The sequence below is a fragment of the Gymnoscopelus microlampas genome (assembly GCF_963454915.1).
Source record: "Gymnoscopelus microlampas genome assembly, chromosome: 18".
In the NCBI taxonomy this organism is placed as follows: Eukaryota; Metazoa; Chordata; class Actinopteri; order Myctophiformes; family Myctophidae; genus Gymnoscopelus; species Gymnoscopelus microlampas.
In genome coordinates, this window is record NC_139955.1 from 39917018 (window position 1) to 39944616 (window position 27599).

Here is a 27599-nt window from a genome sequence, read left to right on the forward strand (position 1 = left end):
ACATATATGTGTAATATTTAAATGAATGAGTGTAGGTCATATCAATTGTACAAACTGTGAAATCACCTACAGTACATATTTCAACAACTCTGGCAAATTGAAGAATTCCAGTTATTGTAGTTATGTGTTAAATGATGTAACCATTTGTAAATTGTGTCCAGTATTACGTCATGTACTGTTGAAGGCAATAATAAAACCTAAATCAAGTACGCCAGGCCATAGATTTGTAATTACAAAAAAGTCAAAGAATCTGTTGGGAAGGACTGCAAACTGGATACAATTGTTAAATACAACATCACAGGTATATGTCAAATATGACAGAGAACTATGTAGCTTGTAAATGTATGCAATTCATCATTGAGAAAGCAAATGAGCGGGTGAACTTTATCATCCATCCAAAGACACTGACTTCAGTCACAAATATGAGTGCACAGTACAAATATGAGTGTACAGTACAAATATAAGTGTGTCATAATGCATTATGACACACTCATGTTTGTACTGTGACAGTCATGTCAGTAACGTAAGCAATTTGGTTCCCTTGGAATTGTCTTTGTTTCACAGCACCACCATGGGTGTCTACATGTGTTGGGAGTCCATAATGTCCAGATACTTGGCATCTATTAATTTTGGCAGCAAGCTGGTCCTGAAATGACAAATTAAAAAAGTAAGTGGTGCTTTTGATTAATAAAAAAATAAAAATAAAGCCTAACCCTAAACTTAGTCCTAATAACTCAAAGTTAATTGGAAAACTGTAATATTATGACTGTTTTGGCAATTGTAATACGTCACACTACTAGTTACTATGTAAAGTAATAATATCACAGTAATATATATCGTCTCTGTCAGGAGGAAACCTCATATGTCCAAAACTGTTACTTTTCAGGATTCAAAAACAACAAAGGAGCAGATCAACAAGCTCAGAACGCGCAGCGTTGCGTTTCGAGCTTGCGGATCTACTCCTTTTGATGCTTTTGTGTGACACTGTAGTATGATCAAGTAGGGAATTCATTTCAATTCATGAAAAAAAAAAACAGACTATGGAGATAGGAGGTTTCTGCCTGACAGCAACAATGTATAACTTAGCAGTCACTGCAGTCTCAGTCTCACCTGACAGGAACAAGCAGGATCATGAGCAGAGGGAAGACCATCTTCATGTAGGGTAGCGGATACATCCCAAAGGCACACAGGACGATCAGCTGCACCATCTGCAGGGCTGTGAAGTAGTGCACCTTCCTCTGAGGAACCCGCCGGATGTAGTGGGTCGGAGGGTAGGAGGTCTGAGAGGAGAGGATGAGGGTTTGAATTGTAAAAACAAAATAGCGAAAATAGACGGTCAACAATAACCGACAGACCATCTACAATAGCCGATCTACAAGCTCGCAATGTGACGCGTTGTGAGCTTGTAGATCTGCTATTTTTGAAAGTCAAAGTGGTTTTATACATATTGAACAAATGAAAAGTTCTAACAAGAGCGTGTGACTAAATAATCAGATTCTGCTAACAGCAAAATCTCTCAGCACCACTGCCGTAAACATGTACTTTTAAACACAGAAGCACCCGGGAGGAAGTGGACTAAGAAAGGGGAGGAGCCAAACCGATTTCCTGTCTCTACACAAAAAAGGAGGTGGTGCCCCCAGAGGCAAAAACAAAGAGGATATAAAAAAAAGCGACAGTTTCTCTTCTGTTGGTGTCCTCACCTGTTCTTTCATGAGTAGGAGCATGCGGTCCATCATCTGGTTGCCGTCCAGGGACGTGGCAGCGATGTAGAGGAAGAGGCCGTACAGGACGGGCTTGGGGATCCACTGGAGCGGGATGGGCAGCATGAACACCGAGAGACCGATGAAGATGTTGGCCGCCAGAGCGGTCAGACGGGTCTCCTTCACGCTGACAATTCTGTAGGACGGAGAAATAGACTTTAGTCAATTAGGCGCAGTGGTTCTCAAACACACACATTCCACCCACAATGCTTACCTGTTAGAGGTCTAAGAGAAAGACTAAAGGTTTAAGAGTTGAATTGAGCTGAATCTGAGTGTTTTTGGAAATGTCAGGAGCCATTTTTATTTGTCAGGGAGTGTGTGATGCCCACTAAAGTGTCATCACAGAAGTGTGATTGTTTTGTGTCACAGTGTTTTGAGAAGTGTTTGTATTTTTATTTTACCTTTCAAACCCAGGTTGTGTCTTTATGTAATGTTTTCACCAAAACAATAATAACTTTGGTCAATAGGTGGCAGTGCAACACCATGGTATCAACCTGCTTTGCCCACTGAGATTGTCGTTGAGGTAGTCTAGTGCGCATGCGCTGCTGGTTCTTCTCATAATAATGTGTATGTATTTTGTGAACAGTGTTAACGGTTTTGAGGGAAATGGTTTCAAACCATGTAACTGTAAAACATGCAGATGTAAATAGTATGTTCATTTAGTAGTGTTACTGTTACTGATTATGCTCAGTCCTAAATGGTGCTTAGAGCATCTTATGTGAAAAATGCACTTTAGATGCAAGTTAATTAATGACCAAAACGAATTTGGGAAGTGTTAATGCAGATAAGAGACACAAGAGGTTACAAGCTGTGTTTATTTTGAATGTGTTGAATTGAATTGAACAGAATGGTTATTGTATTTTGTTTGATTTTGATGTAGTGGTGAAGGTTCTATGAACAAGTGAATGTCAATTTGTCTAGATAGACAGTAAAAATGCAGTATTGTTATATGCTGAGTAAAAGGATGCAGTATTAAATGCTGGGTAAAATATAACAGTAAAAAGGACAAATGCAAACAGCAGACAGTTAGGGTTTATATTGTAATTGTATGTGTTTGAAATAAATCATAACTGAGAGAAGACTCGGTGGAAACTGACCACGTTTCACTGTCTCTATTTCTTCTAAACTACTTTAACCTGTTTTCCAGGTAAAATATATCTGCTACTAGGTGCCATATTCTGGTACCTGTAACATACTCACATCGTGTAAACGTGTGTTTTTTTTTCATACTCACGTTGTGTAGACGTGTCCGTTCTCCACGTGCTGCTCAGTCTTGGCCAGCTGCCGGGCATGCAGGGAGGAGTGTGGGAACGCGGCGTGCATCCATGGCAGCCCCAGACACGACATGAGGATGTTGATGAAGCCCGTCAGCATCAAGTCCCAGTGGAACGTTGTGCCTTTGAGCAACCTGTTGGCATAGACATTCACACAAAACACGACACGTTAATTGGCTTTTTAGTGTTACTATCAAAGCACCTTTCTGATACTATCAGAGACAATTAATGTACAGAATACTGATGAGGCTAATTATGTGGGAAAATCTGACAAAATACGTGTAATGTCTGCTAACCCTCCCAGCGAGCGTTTCTGTACAGGCAGGAGGAAAGCTAGATTCACTTCAATGTTCTGTTGAAATGTCAGTAGCCTACTACTTAACGCATTGTAAAGACTCATTCAGTCATTCACACCGTCAGTCATTCTACGTTCTATTCACAATCAACTACGATAGTTAAGGACAATAGAGAAGCCATCAACACATGTGTGAACAACATGCCCATGCCTGTACGTCTCAGAGAGAGAACTAGCGCAACAACATCACCCCCAGTCTATAATTAATCTCTCAACGATGTGCCCAGCAGGCTGTGCTTTCACTTTGTTTTGAGATAAATGCATTCCATATGATGACAGTGCATCAGTATGCTAAACCTGGTCAGGTCTTGGCTACTGAATGCTGATGTAATATATGTGATACTTTCTCCCCCACAGCCCGTATCTGAATGCCAGGGTCAGAGAGGTGGTGTCTGACTGTGCCCAACGTTGAGAAACAGTGGTACAATTCATGATGTGTCAACACCACAAAACAACATCGTTCATTTGTCTTGGTAGCCAAACGCAGGTATACAGGGCCTTACTTGTGTTCTGGTACGTGTGTGAGTGAGATGACGATGTTCTGGTCGATGAAGATGAGCAGTGCCAGAAGGAAGCCCAGACCAACGGCACTCAGAGTTTGCATTCCTGTCAGCTTGTCGAATGGAGCAAAGTTGAACACCGGGCCGTTGTGGACGTTGAATACAGGAACTAATGGGAAAAGAGACATTACAGTACATTTTTAGACCAGTGGTTCACAATCACTTTCATGTCATGGACCCCCAAAATTAATATTTGTCAATTATATGTCAACATATATTTGAAAATATTTGTGACCCCCATAAGAAACATTTTTGTCAAGATTTTTCAACATTTCATGAAAAGAGAGGCGAATTAACACGGTATAGCCAAGGTATGGCTGGTGCCACTGGTCCACTTTGAAGGACTGCTACACAACCAATTATGTTACGACCCCCTGTCTAAGGTAATGGAGGACAACAGTCGTTTCAAAAGTGAATTGCTTTTATTTATTTATTTTTAGCAGAGAAAATTACTTCAGGTTTACAATGTAGTAAAAATAACTGACTAATAAAGAAAAGATTACCCCAACCTAATCCTTAACCAAAAGAAAAATATACAATTTCTAAACTTACTTACCTAACTATAGAAAAACAGAAACAAATGACTTTAAAAGGACCAACTCGCCAAAGTTTATAAGGAATTTCGAAAGGTGGCTGACAGCTCTCGTTTCACCATCATTGAAGCATTAGGCTACAAATAATGTCCCCTAAAGCTAAGCTAAGTCCCCTCTAACGCAATCATCTCTAACGAAAAACATAAAATGAAATGCAACTTGACCGACGGGTCTCTGATTGGAACTGTCTAATTCCTGTCATTCACTAGTCATACATATTCCTTCAGTATTTCATTCATTTGAGAGAGGAAAAAAGCAGAGCTGCTACTCACGCTGTACGTCAAGGAACAGGTAGGAGCCGATGAAAGAGCAGATGAGCACAGAGGTGGGCAAGGCACAGTCAGACACCACCTCTCTGACCCTGGCATTCAGATACGGGCTGCGGGGGAGAAAGTATCACATTTATTACATCAGTGTTGAGAAAATGCAATTAAGGAATGTAAAATTCCCTGAGAACGTGAGAAGTTTTCCTATCATATACTGTAAAATCAGGGATCTTCAACGTTTTCAGGCCAAGGACCCCCTAGCTGAGAGAGAGATGAAGCAGGGACCCCCACTATATCGTATACAATTGTGTTTCAGATTCAACATTTTTTGTTTACGTGGTCTGCTCTTTTTTTCCCTCTACACCTATGCCTCTTTGCCAAAAATAGCCGATCTACAAGCTCACAACGCCTCGCGCTGCGAGGCGTTGTGAGCTTATAGATCTGCTATTTTTGGCTTAAGTTCTCAGAAATGGAATGCTAGGGTTCAAGTGGTTAAGGTAAAATAAAAAATCCTATCACACAAAGATTTGGCGGACCCCCTGTAGTAACTCTGAGGACCCCCTAGGGGTCCCGGACCCCCGGTTGAAGATCCCTGCTGTAAATGCTAAAAAATAAAGAATTCCAAATGAGAAAAAAAACAAATAACTTAAAAAAACAATAACTGCAGTATGACACAGCTGCAGTTGTTAAACCTTGATTGATCAACATACTTACTGGGCATTATTTTCAAACCCCCTATCACCCTAAAACAGCTATATGTGAGCTAACACTACACTGTTTTCTTTTGTTGTTTTTTTGTAGAAAAATCTGAAATATCTATAGCACATCTTTATGTAACTTACATGTGAGAATAATAATGTATTAATAAATGAAGTTGAATGTTTTGAAATGCATGCAGAATTATTACCTCCTCTTGATGAGGTAGAGAGCGTAGCCCAGCCACAGGGTCCCCAGCATGAGCAGCAGACAGAGGATGGGCCTCTCCCTGGTGCACAGCACCAGGGAGTCAGGCAGGAACACAGACGGGTGTCCCTCTGTCCCGTTCCCCCCCGCCGACGCGTTCTCAGCCTGCCGGAGAATCTCCTGGATCTGCAGGAGCACGGCTGTGCTGTTAGTGGTGGCCAGGGTGGGTTCATGGTAGAAATGCTCAAAGACTGTATGTAGAGAAGCCGGGGAGGAAAGAAAGAAAGAAAGGGAAAAAGGGGGTTGATGATGATGAAAAGCAGTAGGCTATAGATCGGAGGTTATTGCACTTTGCTGGTCTGGTCTGTGACTTGAACGCTCATTTAACCACTTGAACTCTATATCGTTGCTGTTTTCGTTCTACTTGACCATGCTAGATCGTCACACAAAAGCATCAAAAGTAGCAGATCTACAAGCTCAACACTTCGTTTCAAGCTTGTGGATCTGCTACTGTTGCTGTTTTTGAATTTGAATCCTGAAAAGTAACAGTTTTGGAGATATGAGCTTCCCACCCGACATGTTATGTCCATTTTACTTTGTATCTCTCTCACCACACTGTCATATCCAACACTTTAGATTAACCCATTAAGACCTGAAGCCGATTCTACATGTCTCCTAAATCTCAACAGTATTCTGAAAAACGTATGTTACTATATCAGTGGTGCTCAATCTTTTTCATGTCAAGGACCCCCAAAATTATACTTATTTGGCCGTGGACCCCCATCAAAATATTTTGTTCCAGGGACCCCCAGAAGCAAAGATTTGAGTTAAAAATGTTCGTAGCACATCTCGTAGCGCGGCACTCGGTGCCGCGCTATGAGCTTGTATATCTTCTATTTTTGAATAGCCCAAAAGTGTAAAATAATGATTTTTTAGATCTAAAAATGACAAAATTTAACACTGTACATCAAAACATAATTCTGTTTTTATAGTATAGTTGTAGTGTAATTAATAGCCCTTAGGCTAAAAGGAAAAGGAGATGAAGCTCTAAAGAATCCATCCACCATTTGGACAGCCCTTGATTTTTTTGTGGTAAAACCCTTCAGAAACAGATGTAAAGAGAGGCAATGTGAAAGACTACACTATGCACATTACATGGTTGTCGTCAGTTGTCTTGCAGCACCTGGGGAGGGCCGGTCTACTTTGACCACATGCTTGCCTTTCCTCTAAACCAGTGGTTCCAAAATTGTTTAGCTCAAGACCCAAAAGATAAATTAGACATTTGTCCCGGGACTGAAACTATAGTGAAAATAGCAGATCTACAAGCTCACAACGTGTCGCTTCGCGCAGCTTTGCAAGCAGCTTTGCGAGCTTGCATAACTGCTATTTTCACCACTTTACTTTTTTATTTATTTATGAAAATGTATTTGATTTTTTAAATGTATTTATCAAATACTTGAAAAAGTTTAAACCTTTTTTTTTTAAATATATTTTGAAATAATATATTTATTTGTTTGTTTTAAATGGGGGAAACAAATATAAGGGGATATTTACTCGTGACCCACAAATGGATCCGGAGCCACTGTTTGGGAAAACTAAAGACCCCATGACAGACACTGTATGAATATTTCGCTGGACTACATTAACCATGACAAATGATAGGCAGATCGTTTACACACTCCCCTACATTACAGTGAAATTGCAGACCCAGCAGGCACAAACATGAACAGCATGCTGGGCGAAATCTGACCCAGGCGGCTGCACTCACTTTTGACGGTGCCTTTCACTGCGTCCCCGATGAAAGCTATGGAGATAAACAGAGCGATGACTTCTTCTGTCGACCTGCGAGACACAGGAAACAAAACAGCCATGGTGAGACCAATGCATGTTCTTATCAGAACAATGTCTTTGATATGGGCAGACATAGCAGCGCATTCAAGGCAAGACAGTGGGTGGTAGATAGATAGAGGGTACATTCAACAAAAAGTTGTATGAGAGAGAATAGGAAGACAAAACAGACCAGCCTCTCTTATCAGTGAGTAGACTTCAGTGAAAGGCAGGATTTGGTTCTTTTCAACATTAGTGTAGTCTAGTTATTATAAGTATATACAGTAGGACTTCCATAATTGTTTCACATAGTTAGAACTCAACATACTTTGTTAGCTCTGGTCTATAGCGTTAGAAAGAGTTCTCCTTAACCTAAACTCTACTGTGACTTTTCGGGCATTGCCCGCTTAGCCCCGGTAGCATCACTTTGCTACTCACCAAAACAATATGTTTAAAGCCTAAGACTTTCCTCAGTGGCAACACTCTGAGACCCCACCGTCTAAAATACACGTTTTGGCCAGGAAAGAAAATATTCCACCGGATGGAAACATATTTGAGTTACTCCACTGCGCCCATTACAGACCTGGTCAATGGAATTTCTCTATTGACACTATCTGGGGGCACAGTGGAGTAACAAAAAACATTTCCCGTCCATTGTCGCAAAACAAACTTGAAGTGTTGTTCTTTTATTCATTTATTATGGGTCTTCTGAAAATATGACAAAATCTACTGGGTCAAAAGTATACATACGGCAATATTAGGTATGTGTGTCCCGTGGCCATTTTCACTTCGATTAGGCAGTTTTGGTAAAGACATATTTTCTTGTAATGGTGGTTATTTTCAGAGTGAAACTCCCTGATGTTACAGTATATATGGACTCACCGTTTAAAGAGTTTCATCACCAGGCTGACGTTGAACAGGCCTCCGAGGATAAGGAAGAGACTGTTCCACAGGCCAATGCAGGCGTAGAATGCAGGGAAGTCCAGGTCATAGTCATCACAGATTCCCCTGATCACTGGAAAACACACATGTACAGACCAAGCTTATTGTTGTTTTGCATTTTTAATTAGCTTGCTATTTTTATTTTATTTAGTTTTTGCTAGTTTTGTTTAGTTTCTGGAAAGGCTTAGTTTTAGTTAGTTAAGTATATATTTTTGTATTTATTGTATTGGGGTAGTCAGTCAGCGGTGAGATTCAGAAAGGTCAGAAAAATTGTGAAAGTAGCTCACAGCTTATAGATCGGCTGTTTTTATTATTTTAGACACTTTTTTACAATTGTGGATAACATGCAGGGCTTAAAATTGGTACATCTAAATGACTTAAGTATGGGACAGTCAATACTATTTCCCTTGCATTGGGTCTCAGTTCAGATACATACCGCTTATGAAAATAGCCAGTGGTGCCGTAGTCAGTGGAATGACCAGTGGAGAGCCAGCAAACAGCACATAGATGATTCCTCCAATGCTCTGACCAACTATGGTCTTCTGGACATCTTTAAAAAACACAGGGAAGCATATTTTTAATAACTCAACGCAAATTATTCTTAGATTAATAGAGTCAGTGACCACGTATCCCATGAGAACAATTCAAACTAGTCGTTAAGGGTGAGTTCCTATTGAGAAGCATTGGCAGAATCCGCCCTCATAGTCAGAATTAAAGTTTGGTGTGACCGCACCCTTAGGAAGTATATAACATTGACATTTTCAGCTGCCTGCCCTATGTGGCAAAATTCACAGCCAAATATAATTTTAAAAAAAACAACAAGATTAAAACATACTGTATTGTAAATGCTAGTATTTTGACTGTGGTGTGCAGCATATTATGTGGTTGAGTCAAATTCAACGATATGTAATAATTTGTCAAAGGCTCAGGATTACATCACATTATGAGTCCATATACGTTATGTACCTATTTCTCCTCTTGTGCTCTCGTCATTCAGAGAGCCAAAGGCGATAGCGGGCAGCAGAATGGCGATGTAGAGGAAGATAGCAGTGGTGGTGTACTTCAGTAGACAGCGGTCTTTCCCTGTCATACCTGTGGACCAAGCACACAAACGTTAGCATTAACAAAATGTGGAATACCCTGACACCACCCATTAAAGGATTGTGTAACACTGGTTTCTTTAAAAAATTGGCCTGAAAATGTATGTATGTACTTTTGTACATAGTATTTGTTGATGACATGTATTATTGTGAATTTATGTTATGTTGATTAATTGAATACATAGGACCACAATGGAAACAAGCCCCCAGTACTTTTTTGTGTTATCCTTTTAGCCTGTACCACGTGCAGTTTACATTTCTGACTGATAAAGTATTATCTTTTCTCACTGTTTCTCAACGTTTGTATCTCAGATGGAACTTTTTTTTATGTTTGGGACCCCAATCTACACTGTAAAATGATCAGTGTACATTAAAATGTACCCTTACAGGTCTAACTTTGGTTGCATTTGTATACTCTCAGAGTTACAGCCCCGTTAAGGGTCCATTTGGACCCTGTGGTGGTCCCCGGACCCGATGTTGAAAACCAGTGTCTTAACCCAGTGGTTCTCAAACTTTTCAGGCCACGACCCCAAAAAAATATATATATATTTGAAGTGGGGACCCCCGAAAATAATCATATTTGAACTGGGGTGGGACCATGTGAAATCATGTGGGTCAAATCATGTCCAGACCCACACGTTGAAAACCAACCCCTTGAGCCAAAAACAACCCAGTAGCTGGATTGATCATTAGATATTAATAAGGCAGCATTATCAATTAAATAAAACATTCTTTAATGAAAAATTAAGTTTAGGATGAAAGGTCCATAGTGATGTTCAGAGCGAGCGGTCCTACCGTCTGTGAAGTCGGAGGGGTAGAGAGGTAGTCTGCGACGGAGGTCGTCATAGACACCTTTGCCGGCTTTGAAGAATTCTTTGGTCTGTGAAGAGATAGAACAAGACTTTTGTCAGCGGAGGTCAAAGAGCTGATGATGCGGAACAAGATGAGCAGTGAGCTGGTGATGCAGAACAAGATGAAGAGAGGTGGGGATTTCAGGGGGAAACTCATTCAAGCCACCACTGATGTGTTCAACAAAAAAAATCTTTAAGGGTGCAGTCACACGAGCTTTGATTCTGCCTATGCGGGCGAATTCTGCCAATGCTTTTCAATGGGAACGGAGCGGTTTGTTGATATTCGAGGATTTCCGCAAAAAACACACTCCGTTCCCATTGAAAAGCATAGGCAGAATTAAAGTTTGCTTGTGACCACACCCTAACCACTTAAACCCCAGCATCTGAATTGTGGGGAAAACTCTCGCAGAAAATAGCAGATTGACAAGCTCGTTGTGGGCTTGTCGAAAAATGTATAATAAGCATGGCAGATTGTTTTCATTGTCTAATTCCAGTGTACAGTTTGTGTGTACCCCTAGAGGAAAAAGTCATTCTTTTATTGGCAAGCATCGAAATGCTCCATTCGAGCAGAGGTGGCTGATAAAACTGGTGGTATTGTCTAACTACAAGAATGTTGCTGAAACTCTGTCAATTTCTGAGTCATACCTATTATGTCCAACATTGTACATTTTGAACTTACAGAGGGGATGAGTTTTACATACATTTCGTTGGATGACAGAAGCAAAGAAAGCTATTATTGAAAGTTCAGCCTCAGTCTGTTATAAATTGTGGTCAGTAAGTGTTGCCTTATAAAAGTGCATGCTTTGGTCTGTCTCTGGGCAATGTGTGCCCTACTCAGTGCACACATGTCCTCTTGATTTAAACACTGAGTATAATGAAATAGTGGTGGAACGAGTACCCTGATGTGATTACTTAACCCATTAAGACCTGAGGCCGATTCTACACATGCCTTCTGAATCAGTAGTTCTCAAACTTTTTCGTGCCAAGGACCCCCAAAATGATATGTATTATTTGGCCGTGGACCCCCCCATTTGAAAATGTTTTGTGCCAGGGACCCCCACAGAAGAGAAGATTTGTGTTAAAATATGCAAAATGATTGAAAACAGATTTTTCTCTCAAATGTTCACAAATAGCAGATGTGCAAGCCTTGAAGCCGTGCTTCTCACGTTGTGAGCTTGAAGATCGGCTATTTTCAAATAGTGTGTATAGTGCTCATGTGGGCCTAGTTGCTTCTTTAGGGCTTGTTTTCAAAGACCTGGTTGCTTATTTCTCTCGCAAAATCTGGCAACGTTGCAATGGGGCCGCATAGCATTCTGCTGCCAGACGACCATCATGGCAAACCTGGCAGCCATTCAATGTGCCGCCCAGCTGCTCTGCATTCTTCTAGAGCGGGTTGATAGAGTGTGGAAAACAGGATCAAATAATGAGTTTTAACTACTTTTTTTTTTTTTTTTTTTTTACTGGACCACATCTTTAAATGACTAGATGGAGGGGTAAAATACGAGGGTGGTCTCTCCACACGTGCAGAGATAAATGCACTGTTTTACAAGCAGCCATGCATGACATGGCTGGTGTAATACCCAGCTTCCCTGTTGCTATATTAACTGTACGCTACAGTAGGTTGCATGATGATTGCACTGATCTACAACATAGCCTAAGCCAGTGGTTCTCAAACTTTTTCATGTCAAGGACCCCCAAAGTTACACTTATTAGCCCGCGGACCCCCATTTGAAAAGATAAGCCAGGGACCCCAATAAGAGAAGATTTTTTTTTACGGCTCTAGCAGTGATTCTCAACCATTTTAATTTCAAGGACCCCCCGTTTAACATGCATTAGCCTACATACCCCAATTTAATGGCATTTATACCTCTGGGACCCCAATTCATATTGTAAAATCAATGTTAATTTAACTCTGAGAGAGTACAAAAAAGTAAACAGGCCCATAAGGGTCCATTTGGTTCCATTTGTACACTCTCAGAGTTACAGGCCCATAAGGGTCCATTTGGTTCCATTTGTACACTCTCAGAGTTACAGACCCATAAGGGTCCATTTGGTTCCTGTCCATCATTTAGCTGGGGACCCCCTGGAACCCCCTCAAGTACCCCTGGGGGTCCCCGGACCCCACTTTGAGAACCAACGGCCTAAGCCACTTCTTGGTATGGTAAGAAATACATTGTATACTGACTAGCAGGCCACTAATGAACCATTAGATATGTGTGCTGGCACTGCTATCTCTAATACTTCTGTGGGCTAATGGGCAGACGTGAAAACGGTTTTGGATGTGCACTTCAGCGAGGCCCCTCAACATTTGATTCCAATGTGCGCGTGATTGGTTGCATTACATTCATATTATTATTATTTATTGTCTCCGCCAGGAGACTATGTTTTCGTTCTCGCCCTTCCGTGTGTCCACCAAGCTAACATAGGTCAAGCTTCACGTGACACGTGACAATATGTTGAAAGGGTGTGCTTTGATTGGCTAGCGAGACGCACGATGAAATAGAGACCAATAAATAGGTGTGTCACTTCAAAAGATAATTTATATCTTTTGAAGTGAGGTAAGACAGGATTAATCAGGAACAGTACTGGCGGAGACCGGTGCTCCGAGGAGCACATTTTCTAGTTACTTATTTTGTATTTGTATTATTTATATGTCATAATCGTCTCTGTCGGGTGGAAACCTCATATGTCCGAAGCTGTTTCTTTTCAGGATTCAAATTCAAAAGTATCAAAAGTAGCAGATCTACCAGTTCAAAACGTGCCGCTTCACGCCGCGTTTCGAGCGTGTAGATCTGCTCCTTTTGATGCTTTTGTGTGACGCTGTAGTATGATCAAGTAAGACCTGGAACTGTGTCATTTTTAGATTTGAGCTAAAAAGCATTATTTTACACTTTAGGCTATTCAAAAATAGCAGATATACAAGCTCATAGCGCGGCACCGAGTGCCGCGCTACGAGCTTGTAGATCTGCTATTTTTGAAAAATCGTGAAAATGTGTGCAAATCTTTGAATACATATATTTTTAAAGCGAACATTTTTAACTCAAATCTTTGCTTCTGGGGGTCCCTGGAACAAAATATTTTGATGGGGGTCGGCGGCCAAATACATATCATTTTGGGGGTCCTTGACATTAAAAAGATTGAGCACCACTGATATAGAAACATACGTTTTTCAGAATACTGAGATTTAGGAGACATGTAGAACCGGCTTCAGGTCTCAATGGGTTAATTTACGAAAAAACACAAAAAGTTAGAATATGGAGATAGGAGGTTTCTGCTCTGGCAGATGTTTGTGTCCAGGTGTTCTGCAGACCTGTAGGGCTTTGCCTTTCCGTGGGTCAGTGTCGTCCACCTCCTCCACCTCAGGGCTGTCGCTGGGCATGGAGAGCTGCTGGCGCTGGTAGACCAGCTCCTGGACAAACTCCTCCTGGCTCTTGGACTCCAGGAGCTTCTGCCTGAAGGTGATGTCCGAGAACATGGTGGCGAACGTCCTGCCCAGCTCAATGGCCGTTTTGGTGCTTTTCTGGAAGGCGAGATAGGATTTGGGGATTTTATTCATTTTGTTTATATTATTTCATGAAGGTTATCATTAGTCTCTCAAGCCAGACAACAATTCTGCAATCTTAAAATGTTATATACAGTCTGTACTATACGCCTTCTGAAAGCAGCGAACGGAAGCTGTATGTCAGAAAAGTCAATTTTTGTGTCAGTATATGCATCGACTAATTCGATTTATTAGCCAAAACAAATCAGAGTTATGGGGGTACTGGTACTATAGTGACAGAAGTGAGGGGGGGGGGGGGTCGCAGTGGGAAAAGGGACATTATTACCGTTCTGGGAGGGGCCAGGATGAGGACGACGTAGCGAGCTTCGCAGCAGTTCTGTCCCCAGTTCTGGGGTCTCTCCAGACGGGTGATGCAAACATGACGCCGCTGGAGGGTCCTCACAGTGGAGCTGATTGATTGAATACTTTATTAGTCACGGGGACTTGTTTCCATTGTGGTCCTATGTATTCAATGCATCAACATAGCATAAAACATTTACACAATAATACACGTCATCAACACATACAAGACATATATGAACAAAAAAGAAAAAGGAAAGACGGCGCCAGTCAATGACACCTCCTTTAGCTGAAGACAGACAGACAGACAGACAGACAGACAGACAGACAGACAGACAGACCGACAGACAGACAGGTACTTTTTGTCCTCACAGTGAGCAGGGGTCCAGCTGTATTCACGCTGCCTTTATCTGTATGTACACAATGTTGTCCCCTAGTTTCTGCCCTGTTGTTGCCCAACATGTCTGTGTAAGTGAGAGCGTTCACACACTGTGCTATCACTGTTTACATACAGCATACTGAAGATAAATACTGTGGCCCTGCTCCATTAGAACAGCTGTGCTGGTGTTGTTGCCATTCAAAGGTATTTGTGTGAGATTTTACACCCCTTACTACAACAACCAACAGATAATCAAACAAATCGATTATTTCTTTTAAAACATATCGGTAATCGATTTAAATAAAAATGTCGATTTGGGGGGGAAACTGAAGTGTTGCTTTTTCTTTTTTTTTACTTTAAGAGCAAAAATAGCGGATCTACAAGCTCACAATGTGTCACATCGTGCTGCGTTGTGAGCTTGTAGCTCGGCTATTTTAGCTATTTTTGTATGACACCGTTGTACAATTAAGTATTTCTAATTTGGTATGTGCTTATTGATTATTTGATTAATCAAAAACGTTATCAATAAAATAATTGCTAAGAAAATGATCGATAGTTACTGCCCTAGTTACGTAATGTTTGGTTCTGTGAGCATCTTTCCCTTTATCCAGCAAGCTGGTCAAAGGATGAGTTGAAACAGGTTCATAGGTGCAGGATTTGCAGTGCGCCCCCCCCCCATCCAGTTATTACACTGGCCTGGGGCGCAGTCAGAGCTTTTCATTAAAAACTAAAACCTGTGTACTCACAGTATACATAGCCAGGACTGCTGGTAGTGGATGCCCGTGGATGTAGCGGTTACACCCTGAATGGTCTCTGACAGAAGCTGCACTGTGGGAACATAAAAAAACAACAAAACATTAGAAAGGTGCGCTCCTCTGAGCAAAGACCTCTGCCAGGCTGGGTTGCCTACAACAGGGCTGTTGTCGGTTGTGTGGTGCAGCCTTCAGGACATGAGGAAGCCGCGGGGGGGAAATAGACTTTGTACGACAAATGGTGCAATTTTTGGAACCCCCTATGGAGTGGAAGTGAAAGTGCATGTGAAGGTGCGCTCTATAGAAGCCCCATAACATGCGATTCCAATTTGGGGATGATTGGATGCTGCGTTCATGATATTAGAACGCAACAACTTTTGTAAGAAATAGTCTCCGACCACAATTACGGTACGGACTAGTAAAACCCTGTCAACCCGGTCATTTTGTCTCATGACTCACGAGACCATTTGTACCTAATTTGGTGAAGAAAACAAATCATGTTTCAGCAATAAGCAGTGACATTTGTCACGTTTGTAGAGCCCCCCTATGGATGGAAGTGAACTTGCGTTTGGTTCTGCATTGTTTAGAGGCCCCTCAAAGTGTGATTTAACATTATTTGCCCTGAAAGTGGTTAATGGTTCTTCAGCTTCCTATGTAGCACCATAGCGTCGTCACTGCTGCTGTAACTCACCATTCAGCTCCTTCCCACCGGAGTCGGTGAAGAGCGAGGCCATGACCTCGTCCACGTCACAGCTGCCGTGGCCCTCGTCCACCACGTGGGTCAGCATGCGCCTCAGCACCTCGTCCAGGGTGCTGGCCTTCTCGTCCAGCACGATGCTGGCCTGGGCCAGGAAGCCGTCCAGGTCTCTGTGGGCCCGGACCTCTTCCAGGAAGTTCATCGGCTTGACATACTATTGAAGTTGAGAGAGACGCGGATCAGTAGGAGGAAGCATAACAGTTGGATATCGTTGCTGTCGGGGGCAGAAACCTCTTATCTTCATATTCTATTTTTTTCATGTTTTTTCATAAATCAACGCCCTAGTTGATCATACTACAGCGTCACTCAAAAGCATCCAAAGTAGCAGATCCACAAGCTCGAAACGTGGCGCGAAGCGCCACGTTTCGAGCTTGTGGATCTGCTACTTTTGCTACTCAAACAATTTGAAAAACGGCACCACAGAACTGAACACTTAACTGAACACTTAACACGACAGCAGAACGACTGCCAATGTCGGGTCTCTGCTCTACATGTAAAGTATCTCGAGACAACTTAAAATAAAATAAATATTGAATTGAATTGAACTATTTATCTGCATCACAATGAAAACTCTTTTTCTCAAGGTTTTAAAGAAATAAATACAACAAAAAAAATGTGTTATAGAAATAGTTATATTATCATAATCATTAAAATCTTAAGTGTTTTGCCAATTATTTGGGGTGCCCACTTGCAATACCCTCGCGGCCCACCAGTGGGCCCCGCCGGCCCACAAGTTGGGAATACTGAATTAAGTTGTAACTTGGGAGCAGGGCCGCTTCTCCCTACACGCACTCTACGCAGGTTGCGTGGGGCCCCGCCTACCCGCCGATCAAAGAGGTCCCCTCTCCGCCCCCTCCCTTGAGCAGAAAATAACGTGCATTACTGCGTTCACATCAGCGCAGGCTGCGCAGCACACTAAAACCGAAATAAAGTAACAAAAAAAGTAACTTTATCCGCGGGACACATGCACGGACACATGCACGCACACATGCACGCGTGCGCAGCGCACGTGCATAGGGCCCCTGTGGAGTCTAAAGCGGCACTGCTTGGGAGGCATCACAAAATAAAAATAATCTTACTTTTCTGGTTGTGTTTAGAAGCCCATAACCAGGGCTGTCCGGGTCTGAGGATGAAAACACATAAAAAGTGGACACAATAAGCATCGTTTTAAACATAGAATGTACAAATAAAGCCTTGACTGGGAGCTTCTTGTAAAGTTATAGTGTTGTGCGGACTTCTATTATTTCTTACAGTTAAGGTTACATTCACGAAAACATGGCATATGTCATCATGATACAATAAGCACACGCACACGGACATGCGTACACGCACGCACGCACGCACGCACGCACGCACGCACGCACACACACACACACACACACACACACACACACACACACACACACACACACCTGTGGTGTGGGTCTGACTGTTGAATATGAGGTCCTTGGTAGAGACAGGCGACGTTTTGCCCTCCTCGGAGTTCTCCTGCTCCCCATCGTGCAGTTCTGGAAACACACAATGAATAACAAATTAAATGTTCAATTCAAGCAGCTTTATTGGCATGAGAAAACATACGTTTACATGGTTTCGGTGGGTGGCTGCCATACTAATAATAGGGAAAAAAACATGTTTTTTTTTTCTCAAGGTTAAGATGCAATACTGACTAGATTTAACAATGTCTACAATAAATAAAAAGTATTCATTCTGCCCTCCCACCACCCCGCCATCTGTTGACCAGCACACAGCAACAAAGGAGGGAGGGGGGGGGGAGGATCAGAAGGGAGGACGACACTCTCAGGCCCAATAAAAATATCCCCCTTAAACCAGACAAGCGGCTATATAACAATATCAGCCCCTCGTAAATTCCTTCATCGTATAGAACAGAAATATGGCTGCTAGAATGTTTTATGAGGAGACAAGAAATGGCGCGGAGGGGGAATTAAAATTGCCTTCATAAACAAAATTGTTTTTGCTGGATTCTGAAATTAGCTCTGGCGAACCGTGGCTCTCCCTTCCTTCCCCATGATCTATGGATGAATATCACCAGCACCACCTGTCTTCACCTCATAGATCACTTACGTTGTTATTCGCCCATTAATTAACTTGTCAATAACTCCAGCAACGACACTAGCTAGTGCTGCTCACTAGCCCGTGAAATGGGTCACCTGTGTGCACATTATCTAGCATTAAAGGTAGGGGAAAGGGATATTTGTTTGTTAAAATAAGTGTTAAATTGCTCTATATTCTGACAGTACTCATTGTGTTTGTTCAGTAACAAGAGTTTCCCCGTCCCTCCAGCTCTTGATTAAACAGAGAATGCACTTTTAGGTCGGGATAACAATTTTATCCAATCAGGTGAGAGAACTCACACAGGACACAGGATAAACAAGTGAATGTGGAAGTGCATGGTGACACAAAGAAATGAGTAGAAAAAATTGGAACTGCACCACTATACAATTTAAGCTGATACGTGTGTACTTTCTCCTGATTAGCTGAAGAATTGTCACCTATACCTGAACATGTATTTTCTGTTTATTAAAGAGCTGGAGAGACAGGGAGACTGTTACTGAACAGCTAATATAAAAACCTAGCATCAGTTTCATCCTGTTTAAGGAGACCGTAATATAAGTTTTTCTGTTTTAAAAAAACATGTCAAAATTAAGTGATATTCATTTTTTTTGGTACTGATTTAGGTCATGAAAACTTGTGGTTATATAACTAAAGGCAAAAGCATTCCAATCGTTTATGAGTCCTTTCGCATTTTCGAGCAGTGTGTCCTTGACCTTGAGCTTGAGCGTTGTTCTGCATTGCCTGTCTCTCTCGCTCTGGAGTGGAGGGCTAAAGTACCATCCAGTATCCCGTTGTGTCTGTTTATTAGGTTGGTGATTATGATACAAAAATAAAAGACGATCCGTTCAACCTGCTTTGAAAATGTTGTCGCTGTAACCTTGTCATGCACATTGTGTCGGTTGTGAGCTTGTAGATCAGTTATGTTTGCAATTTTTTGGGAACAAATTTGAAACTGATTAAGTTTTGGTGAATGGCGAAAGTGTATTTTTATTTTCACTACAGACGAGAGGCTGCGCAGCCTGCACTATTGAGGGTGTGCGGACAACGGCTCGAAAGTAACATAGCCTTAAGGAGAACTCCTTCTAACGCTATGGACAAGAGCGAATTTAACCCTAACCACTGCACTAGTAAGATGCATTACAGCGTAACAGTACACACCCATTTCTTGGAAGACATATCCGTTCTTGGACCTCCCCGTTGATGGAGCCCCTGTGGAGACAGAAAGAAAGACAATTGATCATACAGTATGAGATATATCAGTTCAAATCATTCTGTATTTCATTGTTCAACGTTCCATCATCTGTCTGCAACGGCGGTTGCTGTATTGAGAATCCCTGGCTGTATGGCATCATGTCATACAGCCCAACTTTGAATCAGACATTGAGGGGCCTCTAAACCACTTTTTTACATTTCTGAAATTCTCTGGAAAACTGTTTCTATTTAATTTCTGAACATTTTTCGAAAATGTTTTGAAATAATAATTACAAAGAATAGTGATGCAAGGGTCCAAGTGGTTAATAAATTATTATTATTTTTGTTATTTCCTATCACACAAAGATTTGGTTGCCCCCCTGTAGTCACTCTGATGACCCCCTAGGGTTCCCGGGCCCCCTATAGACGGGTTTCATGTTTGTAAACATTGAGAGGATATGACCGCGCAGAGGAGGGGGAAGCCTATAGAGGGCGCCATTACCCGCAGCAGCTCTGGTCAAATGTCCATTCATAAAAGAAATTATCTTCACCGGGTTTAATGAAAGTAGATTAAATTATGCAGTTTGTAATACCTTGTTTACTCAATAAAATGATTTGTCGGAAGTTGGATCTGTTTGTATATAATAGCAGCATTATGCCTATTATGCCTATAATAGCAGAATTATCTAACTCCCGAACACAACAACAGAGTGAACGGCGCAACAATTCGTTTCCCCCGAGCATGCGCAGATTGCGCATTCTGCTCTGTGATGACGTCGCGCGGAAATCCGTCTATAGAAGGCCCATGGTTTTAAGTCGATAAGTGCACAACCCAGATTGGGTGGGCCTCTGCTCTGTGAAACTAGGGCCCCTGCAGGCGGGGGTCTGGGTCTGACCCCAGAGCTTCTGGTTTCAGCGATGGCCTTTAAAACAAACGTCATGCTGTGTAGCTCAGTGACACTCGAACCATTTGAATTTCAAGGATCCCCAGTTTGAAAAATAAATAAAAATAAATGTCTTCAAATGCAAGAAAAAATGGGAACATATATAATAACGTTTTTTGGTCCGTTTTTTAGCCCTTAAGATCTGGTCTTCTCCTACGCACCTGTCGCCTTTGTAGGTGTGCAAATATAAAATGGTTCCATACATACTTCCATTAGTACACTGTCAGAGTCACAGACCATTTGTACACTGTCAGAGTTACAGACCCTTAAGGATCCGTTTGGAACCTTGGTGGCCCCCAAGCCCGACGTTGAGTAATGTTAGTGACATATAGCTGACAGATAGAAGTGACATTTGTCACAACAACTATATTGAAATCCCAGGCACAACAGCATGTGGCAGACTTTTCAACTGCTGTTATTATTATACATGGACTGACGCTTTCCAGCAGTTAACAAAAAAAACATGTATGTTTCAACTAAACCTATTGATCTACTCTACTGTATATGCATGCAGGCCTGGACAATATTCTATTTTTTCCATTTTTACGAGAAACATTCTTCATGCTATCCAGGAGACCATGCAGAGAGGGGGAACAAAGAAAGTAGGATGTGTGTTGTCAAAAACAAAGGTTATTTAGATATTCATTTAGACAGACGCCAGGTTCGTTTGCTAACCTGGCACCCTATAGTTTGTATTGTTTCAATGTACATATTATATATGTTTTTGATATCATAATGTTTAGACTGATGATAGGTTCTTGGTTTATCTGGATTACTGAGTCTATGCATTGGATGTATTACCTTGTGTTTACCTTGCTTACTGTAAATCGCTCTGGATTAAGAACGTCTGCTAAATGCCTAAATTGTAAATCGTTGTACTGTATCTAGAAACTGAATTGAATAGTGTAAATGTTAATCCTTTGTCGTATCCCTGAGAAACTGAACGGAACCCAAGAATTGGACCTCTCTGGGGAGAACAAGGTTACGAGGACTGAGCATGTTAGGTTACAACGCAAATGTGACGTCCAGCAGTGTGCTATGTTTGTGTATGTGGTCAGGTATCTGTGAGGCGTAGGGGAGGAGATCTGTTTTGCCAAAAAGCACAGAGTTTGGCTCCATGGGCTCCGGCACTGGACTTTATCTCAAAGCAGTAGACAGTATATTCCCATGCCTCCTCCACCTCAAAGGGATTATTTTATCACAAACAATAAGCTACCACTTCATATCGTCTCTGTCGGGTGGAAACCTCATACTCATACTGTCCAAAACTGTTACTTTTCAGGGTTCAAATGAAAAGATAGCAAAAGTAGCAGATCTACAAGCTCGCTGCGTTTCCAGCTTGTGGATCTGCTACTTTTGATGCTTTTCTGTGACACTGTAGTCATCAAGTAGGGCAAGTAGTAATATCACTTCTATATACCTATAAGTTATAACCCATTTGGCTGGCCAGTTTAAACACTTCATATTCATATTATTTCAGTTTGATTCTTTGCGTATAGTTACTATTGCTTTGGCTTAGTGCAGTACACCTGGGCCATAATTTAACCCCGCAGCATCCATATTCTAGGAGGAACATTAGCCAAAAATGTGCAGATCTACAAGCGCGTCGCAACATGAAGCATTGTGAGCTTGTAGGTTGGCTATTTTTTGGGGAAGAGATTTGCTGTAGACGGGGAAAAAAGAAGTGGTTCAAATACAGTTGCAACTCAGGTCCGTTTTACTAAGATTAGAGGGTTTAACTGGGGTTAACAACACTTTACCAGCCTTTCTTAATTGAGAAGGAATTACTATTATAATATTGGTTAGTTATTATAATGTGCTTGAGGGAAGAAAAACACTAATCTGACATGGCCTTGTTTTTTTTTCCACAACGTCTGTAAATGTCATGAATTCTCAAACTATATCTGTTAACTCACAAGGCCATGCTGTCAAAACAGACACAGCGCTCTCGAAGCTACGACATTCATCGCCACCTCTTCCTTGACAATGCTGCTCTCCTTCTCTATTGTGATTAACACTGAGACACAATATGAATCCCTTTTCCCGCAAGACTAAACTTGAACTCTGTGCAACTCTGTGCAAAAAAAGTCCTTTCTAATACCAAGAGAATATCACTCCAGTTCTTATATCCTTACACTGGCTCCCTGTGTGTCAAATACTACTACTGTTGGTCTATAAAGCTTTACATGGTTTAGGGCCCAAATACATTTCTGATCTTGTACGATGTCATGAACCATACAGACCATGCATGTCAACTGCTTTCTGTCCCTAAAACCAAAAATAAACGTGGGGGAAGCAGCATTTAGTTTTTATGCACCCCATAACTGGAACAAACTCCCTGGTCTGCTGCCAATCTTATTTATTTCAAAACACAATTAAAGACCTTTCTGTTTGCCGCTGCCTTTGATTGAGTTATACTTTTCTTTTTCCTATTTTCTTTTCTCTTCTGCTCTGTAATATCTATACATGTCATTGTATAATTGTGTTTCCTTTGCTTGGTGTCCTGTGTAAAGCACATTGAATTGCCCTGTAGTGGAAATGTGCTACACAAATAAAAGTGCCTGGCCTTGCCTTGCCTTGTGCATGCACTTGAAACACCGGTGGCTTTGCAGAACACCGGGTGAACTTCACAATGCACACAGCGTGGTGTGTGCATTGTGTATGGAGGAACTGCAGTTCATTCCACTTCAACACTTCACACACACCTGAAAGTGTGCGTTGCGGTCGAGCATTATCGTCGCTGACGGGGCAGAAACCTCCTATCTCCATGTTATAACTTTTTTTTGCGTTTTCTCATAAACGAACGCCCTACTACTTTATTATACTTCAGTGTCACAGAAAAGCATCAAAAGTAGCAGATCTGCAAGCTCAAAACGCGGCGCGAAGCGGCGCGTTTTGAGCTTGCAGATCTGCTACTTTTGAATTTGAATCATGAAAAGTAACAGTTTTGGACATATGAGGTTTCCAATAGACAGAGACGAGATAGAATCACTGGACCAAATGACAATTGCACAGACAAATGGTCACGCAGTCTTCCTGCCTATGATCCAACAGCTTACATTTTTCAAGTGACTTATTTTTTTTTACAATTAGACAGACATGAAAGAACCTCGTCTCCATGACAGCTATTCTCTGTGACACAGGGAGCTGTAATTCCCTGGAAGAGATGACAGAACTCACTTCATTATGTGCTTTTCAAGTGGATTATAAAACAAAACGTTGCTGCTTCCCTATAAGCCTAAAGGATTGTGATGTAGAAGAATAAAGCCAACCAGGGTATCACAGCTCTGTCTTTTACCTTTCAGCGAATGTAACAAAGTCTACCTGTGTTCTAATGGATCCAATGCAGTTATTATTACTGTATTAACCTTACCCACAGACACACTTAACCATTTTCACTTTCACTGCATGTCCAACATTTTCAAAAGCAGCAGAAATAGCAGATCTACAAGCTCACAACGAGTCAAATCGCGACGTGTTGTGAGCTTGTAGATCGGTTATTTTTGGAAACCTTTGCGTCACACTAGGCTAATTGTGCGACCAAAGTAGAGCGTTAATTTAAGAAAAAGCATAAAAAGATGAAATATGGACATACAAGGTTTCTGACAACAGCAATGAGTGTGTACATCATATATGAGACAGGAAGAATCAACTGAATAAATGTAAACAACATGACACTATGATTCCAGTCTTCAACAGTTTGAGCCTAATAATGCAGTCAAGGGGAGTGGAAAGATTAGAATCTTGAACATTTTTCTAGTGGATAATCTTCTTAAGCCTCAGCCTGAGAAAAAATGGAACCGAAGTGTTTTAACCCTTAAAGGTATACCGAATCGCCATTACAGATCATGTCATGACAACGATCAGACTTCTGTGCCATTCTTGACTCCAAAAACGCAGTGTATTCACAGCTAGGGCGGGGTGATATGACCTCAAATCAATATCACAATTATTTAAAACCTTTGCCTCGATAACGATTAATTAAGGATTATTTAAAAAAGTAAAAGGTCACAACACGTTGCGATGCAACCCGCTGTGAGCTTATAGATTGGCTATTTTTGCTATATTTGTATACAGGGCTTAATCAGACAAATCTATTTAGTAAATAATCAAATACATATTTTTGTGTGCTGATTCATTTGATATATGTATACAGAAAAAAATATCTGCTTCTGGGTTATTCAATTAACTATATTGAGCAAGATTAAGTCGGTTATTGGCTCTAAATGTCAGTTTCGATATCTTTTTCGGTTAGTTGCCCAGCCCTATTCACAGCACTGAATCAATTACTATATTGAATATATTAACCAGGTGCATGCTCACAGTGTGCTGTGGATAGAAGCTAGAGCAAAAACAGTATAAATGCTATATGTTGTCAACTCATTTTTGTGTTTATTCTAATCTGCCCAGATAGCCTACCAGATGAGTTGTGTGATATTTGCTATAGTATAAAGCAGTGGTTCTCAACCTGGGTCCCAGTTCGAATATGATTCTTTTGAGGGGTCACGGCCTGAAAGGCTTGTGACAGGGTTCTCTCCAGCTCTCTATTAAACAGAAAATATCTACATTTTCAGGTTGGGATAACAATTTTATCCATTCAGAAACTAAACTGTATTTGTAGTCTGCCATGTACATTACATTAGAAAATGCAATATGATAATGTCAAGTTAACTAGCTGATAAAGGACTAAATGACTCCCTGAATGTTTACTTTACACAATCACTATCACTTTACACAATAATAGGAACATTATTTTTGTCGTTTAGTCAATTTAGTATGTTTCTGATTTTGATGGACAGTTTATATGACAGTAAGAACCAACCTTCCAACTAGGTTAAAACAAACATCAAGGATTATTTCAGCTGTGCATGCTCACATTTCCCCAGACAAAGTGTCCCATTCATAGGCAGATCTGTAAATATGAACTGATCCCCATTTCCTTTTGAACTTTCCGGGCAATAAAGGCATCTTCCTCAGGTTGAATGGATTAAACCACCCAAGACTCCCAAGAATTAAAAATTAAATAGCAACTATAGCCGAGTTACAGTACAATACAGAGTGCGACAAAGCAGAGACATGCAGCTATACAGTAGTATAGTAGTAGTAGTAGTAGTAGTAGTAGTAGTAGTAGTAGTAGTAGTAGTAGTAGTAGTAGTAGTATAGTACTATTTCAATCAATCAAATCCTCTATAATAAAACCAACACTATTAATAAATGTCACCTCATATCACCTTCCACCAACAACACTAGTGATTATATGAGTATATGAGCAGTGAGAGAAACAGCATACTGTACATAGCATATGAGCAGACCAGAGCAGACCCCCACATGTTTGTCATGTGGTGGTTTCATGTTGCATGGTGAAAGCCCCCTCTCTCTCTCTCTCTCTCTCTCTCTCCTCTCTCTCTCTCTCTAGTATTCCCTCCACAACCTCAATGTGAAATCTTAACTTACCAGATGGCACGAAATGGAGGACCTGTTTGGCTTCCATGTTTACAAGTTGAGTTGAGACACACTTTCCTCTACTATAGCTCAGCCCATGATCATCATCTTCCTTATCCAAGCGAGAACTTCACTTCTCTAACACCGGCTTGCTCACACTGGCAGCAGTGCCTTCTGGAGGCACACACACACACACACACACGTGCACTCACACGCACGTGCACGCACACGCACACACACACACACACACACACACACACACACACACACACACACACACACACACACACACACACACACACACACACACACACACACACACACACACACAGAAACTCCCACACTCTCACACACACACTGTGAGTAATAAGATCACCTCCCCCACGCGCCTCTTCCAGCACATGGCCGGGGGGAAGTGGGAGGGTTTGAGGGAAGTGGGAGGGAGACCAGGCTGCTGCCGGTAAAAACTACTGTACACGTACTGTATGCCTACATTTTGATGTAGGCATAATTTATAAATCTAGTATATTTACTCAGGTGACTATTATTTTTTGTTTTTAATGGAACTAGAATAGAGCTATAACACAATAACGTTGAGTATAAATAGACCAGTAGGCCTAATACAGTATTGTATTGTACAGTATTGTGGGGTAGAAACCTCATATGCCCAAAACCGTTACTTTTCAGGATTCAAATTAAAAAACAGCAAAAGTAGCAGATCTACAAGCTCAAAACACATCGCTACGCGCCGTGTTTCGAGCTTGCAGATCTACTTTTGATGCTTTGTGTGACGCTGAAGTATGATCAAGTTAAAATACGGAGATAAGAGGTTTCTGCTCAACAGGAGATACAAGGTTTGGCCCGACAGCAACACTATAGTCTACTTGCTAGCATTGTCTCTTGGGACTCTGCTTTCCATCTACCATGTGTGTATGTGGGTGTGTACATAATATCATATGTCAATATGTCTCACCAAAGGTACGTCACTGAGACATTTTTTTGTCCGTGTGGCATACATGGCGGTGACAATGGACTCATTACAACATGCTTCTCGTATTCTAAGAGGGCTGGGCAGGAATTCCCTGTTGTATAAACCGCTAAGTAGCTCAGCTTCCCCGGGAGCCGGGACTGCAGTCTTTGTGGCGACGCAGATACTATGGTTGCGTCTGTGAGGGAAAACCACAGATTCACTCCCTGGAAGTCCTTGGCTCCTGTGGGTGAGTCTGAAGTTTAGACTCACACATGGAGGCCAAGGACTTTCAGCATTCAGAATCACAGCAGCGTCTCCGTCTCTCAGTCCTCGGTTTTCGGGTGAACGGTGAAACCTTTGGTAGACCTGAGCAGTGTATTCAATCATGCAATGAATGAGAACGTAAATGAGGCCACCCACCCATGCTTGGTGAAACTAAGTATGCTAATTGCGAGCGGCCAGAGCTGGCGATTCTTCTCTCGCCACCATGGTGAAACTAAGTATGCGCATTGAGGCCATGCGGCCATGACTGGCTATTGTTCTCTCGCCGCCATAGACTTACACAGGTAGGCGTAACAGTCAGTGGCGAGAGAGAGCACGGCCTGCAACGAGCAGCGAGGGGGGGGGGGCTTTTCTGACAAAAGTTTGAGAACCACTGTGCTACACTAGATGGAACAGAGCCTTCATTAGTATCATTGGTAACACCTGTGAAGGAAGTAAGGAAGAGGCCATATTTCTTTCCAATTATGGCTGCTGTGCATAGGGCCTGGGTGTACTTCTGGTACTTCACTTCATTTTGATACAAATACTTTTGTACTT

The 27599-nt window shown here is 41.6% G+C and overlaps 1 protein-coding gene across 1 annotated transcript; it reads right to left on the reverse strand.

Moving 5' to 3' along the window:
- Window positions 1–25989, reverse strand: LOC311033556 (solute carrier family 4 member 11-like). The gene is made up of 20 exons (XM_084041123.1): window positions 25823–25989; window positions 19392–19442; window positions 17573–17668; window positions 17240–17283; window positions 16095–16314; window positions 15398–15479; window positions 14259–14382; window positions 13742–13951; window positions 10376–10460; window positions 9447–9572; window positions 8917–9030; window positions 8421–8553; window positions 7480–7553; window positions 5716–5962; window positions 4815–4921; window positions 3893–4058; window positions 2995–3168; window positions 1701–1896; window positions 1111–1280; window positions 1–646 (listed from the first exon to the last, which is right to left on the reverse strand). Exons 1-20 carry the CDS (start codon window positions 25857–25859, stop codon window positions 580–582), a joined length of 2523 nt encoding a protein of 840 aa, XP_083897249.1. The 5' UTR covers window positions 25860–25989; the 3' UTR covers window positions 1–579.
- Window positions 25990–27599: the final 1610 nt, after the last annotated feature.

Bases quoted from the DNA above. Each gene is read 5' to 3' on its own strand.
- LOC311033556 (XM_084041123.1), bottom strand. From the start codon at position 25,859: ATGGAAGCCAAACAGGTCCTCCATTTCGTGCCATCTG. The intron at 7,554-8,420 runs GTGAGTCCATAT...TGTGTCTCGCAG, and splicing joins GTGATGAAACTCTTTAAACG to GTCGACAGAAGAAGTCATCG. The intron at 5,963-7,479 runs GTGAGTGCAGCC...CTCTACATACAG, and splicing joins AGTGAAAGGCACCGTCAAAA to TCTTTGAGCATTTCTACCAT.